This window comes from Acipenser ruthenus, chromosome 21, assembly GCF_902713425.1.
Source record: "Acipenser ruthenus chromosome 21, fAciRut3.2 maternal haplotype, whole genome shotgun sequence".
Classification (NCBI taxonomy): Eukaryota; Metazoa; Chordata; class Actinopteri; order Acipenseriformes; family Acipenseridae; genus Acipenser; species Acipenser ruthenus.
The window spans coordinates 877396-893542 of NC_081209.1; the positions used below are offsets into that span (position 1 = coordinate 877396).

The following is a 16147-nucleotide window of genomic DNA, read 5'->3' on the forward strand; positions in this document are numbered from 1 at the left end:
ACCAGGAGGGTGAGCTGTTACTAGTAGGATCTGTTTTGGCAACTGGACTTTACCTAAAAGTATATTTCTCTGGGGCCTGGAATGCAAGTGTCCATGAAGAGAAGCAGCTGCTGTTGTACGCTGGAAGTGCTGAAGGGGTTTCTATGGGAGTGTCAGAGCGGTGTAGAGCTGCGCTGTGCTGAGCGGAGTTCGGTTTCCTACACTGTGCAGAGCTGGCTCTATCCTGCACCTCGACACGATCACTGTTGACGAGTGTTTGTTTCTTGTGGTACGCTGCTGTATAATTGGCCTCTTTGTCTTCTCCTTCCTGTTGTGTTCTCATCAACAGGATTATTTGAAACTCCCACATGGCACGGAGCTGTATCAGTAGCTTGTACAGCATGCTTTGGGCTTTGTGCACGGTCTGCCAGCTCTCATTGCCCTCCAGTGATGTGGTTTCAGAGTATTGAGGTCAGGCGTTGCCATCTGCTGTTAGGGGGACAGGAAGCATCATGGCTGACATTAAATTGAGTTCAAAGAGCAGCTAGGGGCTGCAACAGTTCCTGATTGAAATACTGTTCTGGGTATGTGAATGAAACCACTGTATTCTTTCACTATCTTTAATGCAATATATCTGCTGCTACTGAATCTGTAATTCTTAATTTTATATATATTTTTTTTCTAAGTGCAAATTATTGCAATTGCCTGGTATACATACAGGAGCCTCGCTGTGCACAGAGCATTTTTATTTATTTATTTATTTATTTTTGCACCACGTTTGGGTGATGTGCAAAAACACCTGCAAGATATTTATAGGGACCAGCCATGGTAATGAATGAAGATAATTGATTATACCACGGTGAAGAAAGCTGATGATCAAAACTGAGGATTAGCAAGAATCCAAGGGGCTGCTCTTTCTAATTCCATCACGGCGTCTTTTAGAAGGCACATTTGTTAACTGTTATTTTGTTAATTCACTGTTAAATGAGTTAGGCCTCCATCATTCCCAGGTTTACATTTAAAGGTATTTAAAGGTTTTTAAAGAGGTTGTCATTTTGTTGCTAGGTAGATCGGATTGAATGTTTTATTTGATAGTAGATGTTTTGTAAGCTAGTTTTTTTTTTTTTTTTGTAGTTACTTTTTTTTCCTTATCCACAGATCTGTTTTAAGTCCTTTATAAGCCACATTTGATACCTGACAGGCAGTGCAACAAATCTTGTCTTTTATAGCGCGTAACATTGCTATAAAACGATGATGTTGAACGCAGTGTTCTACAGGCCGCTTGATTCAGTAATCGGACGTGACTAAATGATTGATGGCACTTTGATTGCTGGCCCAGTTTTCTATTCTTCCTGAATAGCAGGCCTTTTGTTGTTTGTGTGTTTGTGGATTGATGAAGTGCTGCACAGTACAGTACAATGCCGTGCAAAGCAGTACAGCACAAACACAACCTCGTTCTTTTGTTGTTTGTGGATTGATGAAGTGCTGCACAGTACAGTACAATGCTGTGCAATGCAGTAGAGCACAAACACAACCTCTTTCTTGCTTCTGTTGCTCTAGGCACCGGAGACTCCAGTCTTCTGACATTTGAAACGAGTACACGTTATTTTGTGCTCGGGTCAGGCAGAGGTAGTATGTGTCCACAATGTGAGGAATAGTTTTGGTAATTTTTGTTTTATTGTTTGGTTTTGTTTGTGGTCCCTGGCTCTTTCTCATGCAGATGCATTCAAAGCATATTCAGTCTACAATGCCCCACTGTTCTGCTGGGGCTAAAATATTTTTCTTTCATAAAAATAAATATATATTTTTATTTATTTTTTTGGGGGGGGGGGGCTGCGGCACCTTGAGGAAAGTGCAAACTGTTTAAAGAGATATTTTTATTGGGAAAACAACTGGTTCATTCAAAATGTATCTTTTGCTTGTCTTTCTAAATGTCACCAAAATGACATTTATGTATTAATATATTCTCTTTTATGCATATATTTGCAGGTCTATATTGTGAATTCATGTACCACATTTTCTAATTATTATTATTAATATTATTATTTCTCATTATTTCATTTCCTTCTTTTATCAAACTGTTAAATCATGTTGCCCCTGCCTATATCAAATGTATCTCTCTCTCTCTCCCTCTCTCTCTCTCTCTCTCTCTCTCTCTCTCTCCCAGTCGCCCCGGTAATTTGAGCTCCCCACTGGAATTTGCCAAAAAAAAACAGGTGTAAAAGGGCCCTGGATCGAGTTTTAATTTGGATTCCCTCCTTGCTGATGAATGCCAGTGTTTTTCATGGTGCTTTTGTATACAATTATTCACAGTGGCTTAGTAGTTCCATGTGAAACGCTGAAGGCATTCTGTCTGGTATGTGTTTGCTCCCTTACTGATCTGGAAAGCCCCTGCTTGTTCCGTGTAAACACACCTAAAGGATGCGTTTGGCAGCTGGCTCGATGGGGAGGAGGGAGCACAGCCCCCCACAGGGTGACTTAGCGACCTGGGGCTACCAGCAAAGTGAATCTGAACAGTGGCGGGGAACTGCTTTAGCGGAGTCAGCCTCCGGACAGTCCTGCTTTAGTTGTGACTTCAAGGCCTGTCTGATGGGCTAAGGAAGAGGCCGAGCGAGTTGAGGTGCTTCCTTACTGCACTGTCAGGGTCGGCAGTGCACAGAGCCGGATCGGAGAAGGGAGGTCACGACGGCTTGTTTCCTCTTTGCTTTTGTTAGTGAAGAGCCGACATGTGTAGAGTTTCATCTGCGAGTATGTGTTTGCCTGTCCCGTGAAATTAGACTTTGTGTTGGGAGCCAGGGTGTCTTATGAGATTTTCCCAAAGAATGTGCACGGAAGAACTCCCGTTTTTATGCTACAGTCGGAGTTTATTTTGTTCTGATAGGTTTGCTAACGGTGGCAAAGGGTTGTTGGCACAGGAAGACAAAGTAATTGTCTTTCCTCAGGAGGCGAGGCGGAGAGAGCTCAGTAAATAATGTGGGGCTTGGCTGGGGAAGGATGTGTTCCTCTGCTGTGTTCAGAATGGGGATTACTGAAAAAAACAGAGTGTGCATTGAACGGGCCAAACGCAGTGGTCACACAACAGCTAAGAACTGTTTGTACTGTGATGAAATATATATATACGAAGGGGTTTGATTACTAATAAACTAGAGCTATTTAATTAAAGCACATGTCTGGGATGCCATGACGTGAATGGCGGTGTATCAGAATTAATTTATATAATATTGTATTTACTGGAAGATAAGGTGATGCTATAGTACAAACAAATGATTTTCCGAAACAGTAACTATGGAAAATGCATTTCAAAGTTTGAAAACTTTTAAGAGGAAACGCAGTGTAGTGCTGCTGGATTCCGAGCTGAATTCCCCCCTGCAGTATTTGAAGACTTCAGAGACGTACTGTAATTCATCTCACTTACACAAAGCACGTTCTGCGTGAGGCTGCAGTTTGAAAATGGGCTCCAGATGTCCAAGCAGACTGCCTTGGATTTTCACAGTAAGTTGTATAAACATGATCTTGAGGCATGTAGGTGTTTTGCTTGTTATGTTATCGGTCTATGACTCACTTGGAGAATTTTTAATATCGGATTACTGTTTAGAGGCAAACACAACAAACACAGCCTTGATTATTTACATGAGGACGGGGGTAGCTCATAGACCTCTGTGTAGTATTGTGGCTTCAATCTAAACTATTACAGATTTTGTTTAAAAAATAAAAATAAAAAAATAAAAAAATAAATTGTAAAGGAAGACTTTCTGTGGATGCTGGAGCCTGAGTAGCGCTGGCTTTCGAATCGTTTCTAAGCTGTATCCTGTGTGAGACGCCACCTCACAGCCTGATTTGATGTACACGATACACTATCGGCTATGTACTGTTCTCTTTGATTGTCTAGACTAGACTAGACTAGAATTACTGATTTAAGTGTTCAAATCACATTAAAGAATAGGAATTCTATAAATTTATATGCGCTGTGTGTGTGTGTTTGACATGTATTGATTCAGTTTAAAATGCCGGATGTGTGAGACTGACCAGTCTGGTTCTCTCTCTCTGTCTCTCTCTCTCTCCTTCTCTCTCTCTCTCTCCTTCTCTCTCTCTCTCCTCTCTCTCTCTCTCTCTCTCTCTCTGTACATCAAGGACCTGAACATTACCAATACTTGACAGGAATGAGAATAGAGTTGCAGACTATCTCTGTGGGGACTGGACTGAAAGCTAAATAAATAGGAACTCAAATTGCTTGAGTTCTGTTAACTAGAGAGCTTTGGAAAGAACCATGTGAGCAGCTCCTCAGAAAGCCATTAGGAGAGGAATTGTGATTTATCTCCGAGCCGGTGCTGGGTTATAGCTCTGCAGGGTAAGTGTCAAAGTAATTGTAGTACCCTCAGAAGGTAAAGAACCACCACCGATCTGACTGCCATCTCTATACTGTGTGACGCCTGAATCTGACTGCCATCTCTATACGGTGTGACGCCTGAATCTGACTGCCATCTCTATACGGTGTGACGCCTGAATCTGACTGCCATCTCTATACTGTGTGACGCCTGAATCTGACTGCCATCTCTATACGGTGTGACGCCTGAATCTGACTGCCATCTCTATACGGTGTGACGCCTGAATCTGACTGCCATCTCTATACGGTGTGACGCCTGAATCTGACTGCCATCTCTATACTGTGTGACGCCTGAATCTGACTGCCATCTCTATACGGTGTGACGCCTGAATCTGACTGCCATCTCTATACGGTGTGACGCCTGAATCTGACTGCCATCTCTATACTGTGTGACGCCTGAATCTGACTGCCATCTCTATACGGTGTGACGCCTGAATCTGACTGCCATCTCTATACGGTGTGACGCCTGAATCTGACTGCCATCTCTATACGGTGTGACGCCTGAATCTGACTGCCATCTCTATACTGTGTGACGCCTGAATCTGACTGCCATCTCTATACGGTGTGACGCCTGAATCTGACTGCCATCTCTATACGGTGTGACGCCTGAATCTGACTGCCATCTCTATACTGTGTGACGCCTGAATCTGACTGCCATCTCTATACGGTGTGACGCCTGAATCTGACTGCCATCTCTATACGGTGTGACGCCTGAATCTGACTGCCATCTCTATACTGTGTGACGCCTGAATCTGACTGCCATCTCTATACGGTGTGACGCCTGAATCTGACTGCCATCTCTATACTGTGTGACGCCTGAATCTGACTGCCATCTCTATACTGTGTGACGCCTGAATCTGACTGCCATCTCTATACTGTGTGATGCCTGAATCTGACTGCCATCTCTATACTGTGTGACGCCTGAATCTGACTGCCATCTCTATACGGTGTGACGCCTGAATCTGACTGCCATCTCTATACTGTGTGACGCCTGAATCTGACTGCCATCTCTATACTGTGTGACGCCTGAATCTGACTGCCATCTCTATACTGTGTGATGCCTGAATCTGACTGCCATCTCTATACTGTGTGACGCCTGAATCTGACTGCCATCTCTATACTGTGTGACGCCTGAATCTGATTGCACATTCCTTTTCAGGACATTGCTTCTAGCCTGTTTTGATGAGAACCATATTTCAAACCTCTTTTTGAAGTGTGGTTTCTGAATGTGTTCGAGTGGTTCATCTCTGCCCTTTTTTGTTTGTACCCTCAGTAACTCAGTTTCCCTGGGGCTGCCTTGCACCCACAGTAAACTGTGTCTTGCTGTGTAATCCTCCCAATGGAAAGACCAGAGTTACCTCCTCTTACTAAGCACATGGCTGCAGGGCAACGTACACGACATCCTTGCAGTGGTTACAGTAATTACAAGTGCAGCCAGTCCAATTAAAATGTGCCCAGCTTTCTTCATACTCCGCATGCCTTCAAAAGAACACTGCTGTGCCGTGGCTTCAGTACTAACATTGCAACCTGTTACTGCAGCATCCTGCTTGCCAGACTAGAGAGCCGTGCACAGTGCAGTGTTTAATCTAATGGGAGACTACATTCAAAACTTTCAGGAGCCTCCCTGTTTTCAATATCATCATATCCAGCTGTTTGGGGTGGATTTCATTTCAGTTTTAGTTCCCACTTGAAGGTATTTATTGTCCTGTGGTTTTAGTTCCAATTTTCTTCTAAATCAATGCATTTGCTGCTTCCCAGCGTTACTGGAGGATTGAATAATATGTTCCACCCACAGGGGGCAGGTTTACTCTCCTGTTGTGCAGCTGCTTGTGCTCTTGCTTGCTGACTGCACTGTAAAGGAAGATCGGACCAGGACAATTCTTTGCTGTTGTGTTAAAGCTGTTCCCTCAATGATGCACTGTGATTTTGAAGTGCCTTTGGAATCCAGACTTTGTTATACGAATCGCATCTAGACAGCATGCGAGTACTGTAGCTGTAAATAATTATTACAGTTGGTGCAAATATTCAGTCCATATACATGTATGGGAGCACTGTGCACTGCAGTGCTTTATGTTCAGTATCCTCACAGTCTGCAGCCCTATTGCACTGTCAGTAATGTATTGTGTATGGTGTCTGTTGTTTATAGTGGATTGATGCTGTACTTTACTGTACTTTTCATGCATTCCCCACAGCTGTAGTTTTCTATATCCTAGACCATTTCCACACTGTTTTCCATGTAGCATTGCAGTGTTTGGGATTTACAGACATTCCTTCGTTGGAGCTGGTCCAGTTCAAACAGCCTCTGTGTGGATTAGTGTTAAAGTAGATGTCAGGAGGATGTTGAGTCTGTGAAGGGGAAAGGAAGGAAATACAACTCTGTTGAAATTCCAAAACGTCTTGGCACTTTTTTTTTTTGTCTGGCAAACGAAATTGCTCGCCAAGTTTGTTCATTGTTCACCTTAGAGGTCACAAAAGCTAAGGTCAGTTTAGAGAATTCATGTTACACATTAGTTCTTTGTTTTAACTAATCACATACTGTAGCGCTCATGTCATTCCTTTTAAAAGTATGCTGTGGTTGGATAAAACTGGAAAGTTAAAAATGGAGCAGTAAAAGCAATCCCACTTTCTTTCTCATGGCAGTAAGCAGCTTCCAAACAAATGTATTCATTGTGCTGGTAAAAGTAAATCGCTCCACTAACAGTCACAGTGGTGGTTTGTTATTTGAAACTTTCAGGTATGGTCGGTTGATTTTATAGCTTGAAAGGCAGAACAACATATCGGTCTAAGTTTTAAAAATAATAATACAATCATTTTTTCAGGGTATTGTTTTCAAGATCTTTTTTTTTTTTTTTTTTGCATCAGACTTTAGGTGTGGATTTCATAGTTTGCTGATATAATCAAGGAGAGTGCTGGAGCTGCAGTGCATGCCCAGTAAATCCAACTCTTCAATTAGACAGTCTGTTAACCTAATGACAGCACCCAGTAAAGGTCATATTGTCTATCAGCGCTCCTGCCTAGTGACTGCATCGTTCCTATTCCCATGTTTGCCTCCTTTGAAGTGGTGCCATTAAAATACATAAGAATTTGTCAGGGTGTTGTACAGATCAATACCACTTGCTAAAGGTCTCTGCTTCTTCCGCTTTTCCAGTGCCTCGCCTCACTGCTTCTCCCTTTGAATTAAACTGAGAGCTGGAAAGTTTTCTTGTCCTGTTTCAGGGCTCGGGACGGGTAGGACAGCAGTTCCACGAGTCGTCGCGCACACTGTGCGTGTGCGTGTGCATGTGCGTGTGCGTGTGCGTGTGCGTGTGTGTGTGTGTACATTTTAAAACCAAGTTTAAGAAGAAATGTTTGTCCAAGTACACTTTGAAGCCCAGGTGATATGAATAAGTTGCAGCCCAGTATCTTTACTGTAACACTGTAGGTGTGGCAGTTGACCAGTACCTGGTCTTTCTGTGCACTCCTGTATCAGCTGGACAGACTGCAGCTGGATTTCCCTATTAGCACATGTACTCCAAATGATACATTTTACTGTTGCATGCATTGACTCATGGCAGCTGCTACTGTAAGTCATGGTAGTAGCACTAAACTGTACAGCACCCAGTACAGTAGGCTTTTTTTTTAAATACATGCGTACTGTAATTATAATCTCATGGTCTCTGTTCTGAATTCACAGTAACTATTTTAATAGTCAAACTAGGTCACTAGTGCCTGCTGGAGCGTGACAGAGTCAAATAGCTGCGCTTGATACTGCTTTCCAAGCCGGGGATGGGAGTCCTTGCTTTTCAGTCATCCGCTGCCTCTTCATAAGCTGCTGCTAATTGATCTGGCCCCTTTTGACCATAGCTTCTCCAACCTGTGATCACATGCCGTCTGCTGTAGAGTTCCCAGTGTAAACCAAGGCTGTTCTTGCAGGACTTGGGTGTTTAACTTTTAATGAGCTGCAAGGTGCTGTCAGTCGAGAGCTACCAGCAGCTGCCTATCATTTAGAAATTCTTGACTGTTTTTCCTTTTATGTATGTATTTATTTTATGCTCTCAGTATGGTCAATCATTTAAACACACACACTATTAGTACGGTCAAGCATTTAAACACACACACTATCAGTATGGTCAAGCATTTAAACACACACTATCAGTACGGTCAAGGATTTAAACACACGCTCTCAGTACGGTCAAGCATTTAACTCAGGTACGTTGTCGTCAGGTTTCTGACAAATTTCCTCCCTTTTAATGTTTCTTTTTTTTCCCCTTAAATTCTTGCCTGGATAACTCTATAACTCTATGCGTCACTAAGGGCATTTTTCACACTTGGGTGCACATGGTTATTTTAGTGATCAGTATTGGGGCACTGTTCAGCACTTCAGCTTTCCATGGCTTACCACTTCTAAAATATCTTTTTTTTTTTTTTTTTTTTTTTAACTATAAGCATTATAGCAATCACGGCTTCAAGCCTCAACTTTTTCTGGATGAGATTGCAGAAACTATTTCAGAGCTGTGTCCTCCATGCCCTCATCATTTTTGAATGACAGCAGCTCTGTCTGGCTTGGATGGGAGCAGCTGAAGCTCATCACTCTGTGCTTGATTTCCAGCGACTCGGGAGGTGCTTCAGAGTGCTGATGAGGCTGGCGCTGGCTGATTTTGAAGCGGCTCTTCATCAGCAGTGGTTTAAGGGTCTCTTTGCTCTTTTGATCGCTCAGTGCAAGGGCTCGTAGTGCTGTTTCTGACACTGCTGCGGCTTGCTTAAAAAACACGATGAAATCCTGGTGCGCTACCACTGGGTCTGGCAAACAAGGACGAGGCAGAGTAACCCTTTCTGAAACGGTTTATTGATTGATGGGATAATCAATGTCTTTCTTGGCGTCAATTTCTAATTCTAAATGTGCTGTTCGTGTCTGATAAACTGATTTCGGGTGTAGTTGGTTTGTACTGTAATGATCAGAGGATGTTTACTGATAATCGGTAAGCTGGCTGGTGTAAACCTGAATCATGTATTCATAATCAGTTTGCTGAAGAGGCAGTCTGGAAAGATCTATTTGCTGTTAGTAAACAGCGTGCAACTAAAAGCTGCTCTTTTGAGGTTTAATTATCCACTCTGCATCACACACCAGCCTGACTGTAATGATGTAATATTGCTAAAGCACAAGAGCGAATGTTAGTCAAACCAAACACCTGCAGATTTGGCAAGGAAAGCAGCCTGCCAAAAAGATAAATCATGAAGCTTCAGTTGGAGATATTGTTTTATTGACCAGTAAGACTCTTGCTGTACCCATGCAGTTAGAGCTCAGTGGATCTTCCCATTCCAGTGAGAGTTGTCATACACTTTGTAATTGTTAGGAAAGACACAGCAGTATTTAAGTGACACAGATACATTGAAGACGAGTGCTGTATGCTGTAGCATTCGGTAAGCCTCAGTCAGCTCATTATACAAATCTGCACGCATCTCCTTTGGCACCCAGCCGTATCCATCCCTGAGGCACTTTGATTTGAACTTGAACTTTTAGCACAGTCTAAAAACCAGCCTGCCCACCAGTTCTCAGGGAGTACAAAGATAATGTGTTTCTTGAGCCCTGAAGCCCAATTTGTGTTGCTGTGCAATTAACTCTGTGCAGATAAATAACTTTAGCTGTTAAACTGGCCTCAAAGAAGTTGCAGTGGCGGCCAGAGGACGAAAGGCTTTCTTCTTTGGATACGTTTGAAGGAATTATTTGTATCTGTGACGCTCGTTGATGCCGTTATTGTATCCCATGTGACTCGTACACTACATCACTGCAACAGTATCCCTGTAGAATTTGTGACGGGGACTAATGGCCTGTCTGGCTATGACTTCAATGGGGAAGGGCGTCTCTTTGCACAATGAAGTGATTGAAGGCACGTTATCTCCACTCTGACCCTGATATCCTGCTGCTTACCGTGTATCTGAAATCTTTTCATTTTGTATCTTTCTGTTCACAAAGCATGGGAAGAGTTTGAATTTATCTACAGCAAATGTTTGGACTTGGAAGCAGTCAAGGTTAATTCAGTGAACTCTTTCAACACTGCAGACCTGTATACAAGGCCGGGGAAAGATAACCGAGTAGGCCACTGTTGCAATATAAGAAAAAAAGTTAGCTGTGTTGCTGCTTTGCTGTTTGCATGCAGTGTACTGCAGGTCAGAAGTGTATCTACAGGAAGGTTGACAAAAAATTGCACCCGTCAAAAACAAACAGATGCCAAGACCCACATGCGTGGGATCATTTTTACTGCTCACAATTTATTGAGAGAGCGAGAGAGAACCCTTGATACATTTTAATTAAACGCTCATCCCCTGTCTTGGGAATATGAAAAGCCAGTTTAATAGACAGTTTTAAAGTGGAAATGAGCCTGGCAAGGCTCCATGCAGGGCTTGGTTGCCCTCTCTCAAAGCTCACTGCTGCCATCAGCCCTGTGATGAATACAGTTTGACTTGGGCAGCCAGGCCATTCTTATGCAGTCTTTCCTGTAAAGTGCTGTACTTTTCATTACATTGCTTAACCTGGCTTTCAAGGGGTGAGTGTTATTGAATACTATTATCAATGCCTATTGTTAGTGTGTTTAAAGTGCTATTAGCAGCTGCTCCTAAGCGGACAGTGTTCAAAGGAAGCTATTGATCTAAATGAGAGCCGTTCTGAGTTCTGCTGTACATAACATATTGTAGGGGTGTCGAGAAGGACGCAAGACAAGTTTTCAAGGCTAAACTTTTTATTTGTTTTAGCCTTAATCATCCTTTTTACAAAGCTGCTGTCAGCCACAGCTCACGCTTCTACAAGTCGGCTTTCTCTTCTCTTTAGCTGTCTTTCTCTCTCTAGCTTCCTAAATTTGCTGTCTGAAGGTTTTTATTTTTTATTAAGTACCTCTGCTGTACTGCGGGTGGTGGAGCTTGAAGCCCATTGGCCAAAATAAAAAAACATACCAGCACTGGATCTTTCTGAAACTGGAGTTGTTGAATATTGAAACAAGAGCCTGTTTTGACATGTTGGAATTCAAAGAATGCAAAGTAATTTCATATTCATAACCCTGCCAGCAGCTCTGATTTGGCTAACCTCGTGGTATTTGTTTTTTTAGGATCGCAGATGCGCTCATTGTTTCCGTCAGTCGTCTCCTCACACTCCTACATGGTGAACACGACAGTTGTTCATCAAACCTTTATCATCCTCGCCTATCAGAGGTTTGGGATTGCATTTGGCTATAATTCAATAAACCAGGGAATGACTCCCATTGCATAGCAGTTTGATACATTCCAGGTTTTACTGGGAGTTTAATAAGATACACCTGAGCTTGTTACTGGGGGCTAATGAAGCTCGTAGTAAAACCTGGAATGGGTGAAAATGACTGAAATTGGAGTCTTATTTCCATCCCTATATTGTGCGATTGATGTGCACGTTTTTTTTTTGTTCTGTCTGAAACAGGGTATGCAGTTCCACTTCTCAAAAGTGTACTAAAAGTCTGAGGAGCTTCTAAGTGGCAGCAAGGTTTAGCACCATTTCCAGTATGATGGTAACTGAAAACAGTATCTAGAGGATTTGGCAGCTCTGAAACAAGCAAAGGGAAATGCTGTCTGCTTTTTGATAACGAAAAGGAGGCGATCCAGCTGAACGAACCCAAGGGGCTCCAAGCCAGCCCTGGTGGGTTATGGTTATCACTTAAACATTCAGTGTTGATTTGAAGGGCCCCCTCTGGTGCAAAAGAGTACAGTCATCTGGGACTGCGTGGCATGGCAGCTGTGTGCCTTTCGCAGGATGAATCGCTGGGTTAAAGACGGAGGTGGGGGTGATTGTATTGTTGGAAGGTTGGAGATGGGTTAATGTACCATAGAGTTAGTGTAACGGCTGCATCACCCACATGGGTGCTCTACAGTTCTACAGTGACAGCACAACTCCAGCAATCCCATCCTTTAAAATCATTATCTTTGGTTAGCGTCTTGCTGCAGTACAGACACCTGGTTATTTGTACTGTAACAGTATTGTATCAATGAAGACCACGGTGGTGGGGGGTCTATAGTGACCACTAAAATCCACTTGTATTTCATTCCTTCAGTATATAAAGAGCACCTTTTTGAAGATATCTTATTGACAGTCCTTTTGAGCTGCCATTCGAAGCATTATGAGCTGTCATTGGAGGAGGATTTCAATGCAGGAAGCACTGAGGGGCTTCCTCTCCCAGGAATGCTGTCATTCCTCACGGATAATCCTGCAGAGAACGAATTTCCCGCGCCTGCTAGCTCGCTCTTCATGCCTGATTGATTGGCATGGCTGAGAGAGATGACTGATTGCCCTTGCTGTTAGAAGCACCAGAGCCAGCGGAGGCTAGAGTAAGCTACAGATCAATTTATCCTGACTCGGATAATGCAAGCTGATGCCTGTTTTACATCCGATTTAAAATAAATATGACAGTGTTGTTTATGTATTTCTAGGTTACTTTATTGCTGCAAAATGATGAAGTGGTTTAGATTGTGTGAATAAAATAATCGAGTGGGCTTTATGCATTGTACAGCATGCTGCCAATCTCTTGTGTTTAACAGGTGTCACTGTTACACTACAGTGTATTTATTTATTAATGTGTTTATCTTTTGTTTGTCTGAAATCATCTTTGCTGTCCACTGAAGGAGTTCAGAGAAGGTACAATGTCTGTAAGGTGTAAAGCCTTTTTGAAGGTACATATCACTTGCAAGAAATAACAGAGTAGCAGATAGAAACAGTTCATTTGTTATCTTGAGCACTTTTTTTAATGGATTTATTATCATATAATTTGCCTTTGCACTTTTCTAAACTTGAGGATGTAAAGAATTGAGGATGTAAAAACAAAGTTTAGCAGAAAGACCACCATTCTCTCTTGTGGTGACTGAAGCCTGATTCGAACCCAGGACCGATTTTCTATTTCATAGACAAACTGCCCCAGCCTGCCCCCTATGATTTGTGTTTTTCAACAGTGTTCTACCTATCTAAGTCACAATTTCAGCAAACCTGTTTTAATCAGTGGTGCTGTTTTTGCTCTGAACAATGCATATCTTTTAAAACGCATTACGAAGGCAGCTTCTTATTGGTATCAAATGATAGGGCTTGGGAGAGCATTAGTGTGATGGAATGGAATAAATTGCACTATGTTCTCGATTAGCATCACTTGAGAGATACCGGCGGTCTTTATAAATTGCCATCCCAATTAGATTTGGTTTAATGTTTGTATCCGTATGCTAATCTATTAATTGGCAAAGTAAAGAAACGGCAGAATGAATGTTAATAGGGCTCCATTTGCAATTGAATTGATTAAAACATTGCCAGACAAGCAGATTACCATTGCACCTGCTTATGCATTCTCACGAATGTGTCTTCTGTGTTAATTAAACCTGGTGCAAGATACCAAAACTTCAAAACAAGAGCTGAGGATATCAAGTCAGAAAGTTGATTTAGCATGCGACTAAAACCACTGCTCCTTCTGTATGTCTAGAGCTTCACTCTCTGTCGTTTCTCACAATGCAATGTATAACACATTTAATGATCCAGCCCACAGCTTGACAGATGTTTTTTATTTGTATTTTAGTCTCCACTTCTCCTCACTCAAGATGCTTTTTGGTATTTGTCTGCGTACATCAGCATGTCCTGGCTAATCCAGCGTTGAACTATACTTGAATAGCTTGTCAATGTCCACGTTTTTTGTTCTTCCTTGAATCGGCTGTAACAGTGCACACGCTTAATCTTTAAAAACGTATGGGTAGCTGAATGTATTGATCTGGGATAAGAAGACCAATAAAGCTGAACTCCTTGTAAACACAGAGATATCCCTGGGCATTCATGAGCAGTAACTGAGCCAGGAATCCAGTTGGCTTTCTTCACACAGGGAGCCCCTCCAAAAATCAACACCACCTGCCTCTTGCATGTGGGCCTTTCTGTAAGCATTGTAACCAGGCTACACGTGATTCAGAGCAGGTGTGCTTCTCACATTGCTGTATACTGTACTGCTGTTACTTTGTGCTTGCTGGTGAGGGTGTTGCAGTCCCTGCTGATCTGAGCCCCTCAACCTGTGGCCTTGGCAACGTTCCCCGTGGGATCCCCAGCTGAGATCGGCACCTTGGCACAGCCAGGATGTGGACCTTCACTCCCCAGACTGCATGGCTCCTCTTTGCCAGGAGTGCTTTTAAGCAGGTGTGTGGTTGTTTGCTCATTGTTTTTCCCATTGTCCTACCGTTTTTTTTGCCCTCTAAGATATAGCAGTGATTGATACAGCCCCCGGGCAGTGAAAGAGTTTAGATGGAAAAGTTCCGAAAGGGTTCGTGATCTTGGTCTTCATCTCCTGGGATGTGGAGCAGATCAATACTTTTTTCATTAACCTTTCTGCTTCCTTTTTGAAATGTCTGATGGGACAGGGTCTAAAAGAAAGGGCTGCTATGCTATGCTGTGTTGTGTTGGATTCTAGGATGCTATGCTATGCTGTGTTGTGTTGTGTTGGATTCTAGGATGCTATGCTGTTGTGTTGGATTCTAGGATGCTGTGCTGTGCTGTGTTGTGTTGGATTCTAGGATGTTATGCTGTGTTGTGTTGTGTTGGATTCTAGGATGCTGTGCTGTTGTGTTGGATTCTAGGAGTACAGTCCCCCTGCAGATTAAACCAGCTGCAGTACATTAGTGCAGCTCCACAGCCCTCTCACGAGCCTCGAGCCGGAGGGAGGAGTCCTTGCCAAATGAAACAGGGACAAGTGTGGTGAAACACCACAATGCACATTATTGGAATTCCTCTGGATGCAGCAAATAATTAAAACAAAATGTTTCTGAGGTCAACTTGGACTTTTGAATGTTTTGGTTTTCCTGTCATTTTTCTTCTTTCCCAATATTTTGTTGATTTTTTATTTTGAAAAATTTTGTTCTTATTTTCCAAAGAGTCTGCCATGAAAACAGCTAAAGTATCTGTTTGTTGTTTTTGTTCCATCTGCTGCACTACCGTCCATGTTTAAAACCATGTGCTTGTGGTTACCTGATCTGTCCAGTTGCAATCCTGTCAGAATGGCCACTGCCTTGGAACCAAGTTATTTTTACAGATAGATGCAAATGTCAGATTTGGTGCAGCTTCTTGCAATCTTCATCTGTCTGAATGGGCAGCAGCAGCAGGCTGTGTAGAGCTGGCACACTGGAATCAAACATGCACTGATTAGTGTATTTTTCCCTGTCCCTGAAGCACAGCTCAGCTGGTTGCGAATGCTGAAGATTCAGTAGGTACTGCAGCTCGGAGATCAACTGCCTGCACTGGTAGGAAGCTCCCTGAGATGAACGAGTTACAGAGAGCAAGTGCATGGGGGCAATCCACACAGGCAATGCCTTTCACTGTGCCCAGGGCTGCAGGCATCATACTGTGCCAGTCATAGTGTAACTTTGTGTGAGATCAGCGTGCTGCGTGAGGAGGATTACCTGGGAAGACTTCGATGGTGACGATGGAGCTTTGAATGATCTGCACGGAAGCGCTATTCTGGGCCAGTGCTCTTTTAACCCTTTCAGTTCTGAATCATTTTTGTCGAGCTGAAGAATATAAACTCCTTTATTGAGCATACATGAGAACAGGATACAATTATAATTTTTTTTTTTTTTACATATATTTCTACACAACCTCAGACTGACCCACTGAGAAAGGGGTTCTGGCTGTGAGCCACCGGAGGCACAATGAGTTACCTTTTATCAAAGTGCATTTCCAATGAATTGAAATGTCATTTTTTCTTTGAGCACTGGCCACAATGGGCCTGTAACAGCTCTGATCAACAGCAAATCATTTACAGCATGGATTTATTC

The 16147-nt window shown here is 42.7% G+C and overlaps 1 protein-coding gene across 12 annotated transcripts in view; it reads left to right on the forward strand.

Moving 5' to 3' along the window:
* The window catches only part of LOC117428388 (splicing regulator ARVCF-like), a 106152-nt gene that overhangs the window by 14081 nt on the left and 75924 nt on the right, over positions 1–16147 (forward strand). The window contains exon 1 of one of the 12 annotated variants that reach the window (XM_058994154.1): positions 3415–3471. The exons of the other annotated variants lie outside the window; for them this stretch is intronic. Coding sequence (XP_058850137.1) covers positions 3430–3471 — 42 coding nt within the window. The 5' untranslated portion in view covers positions 3415–3429. Of the gene's footprint in view, positions 1–3414; positions 3472–16147 lie in introns of those variants that run through there. 12 annotated transcript variants of the gene reach the window in all.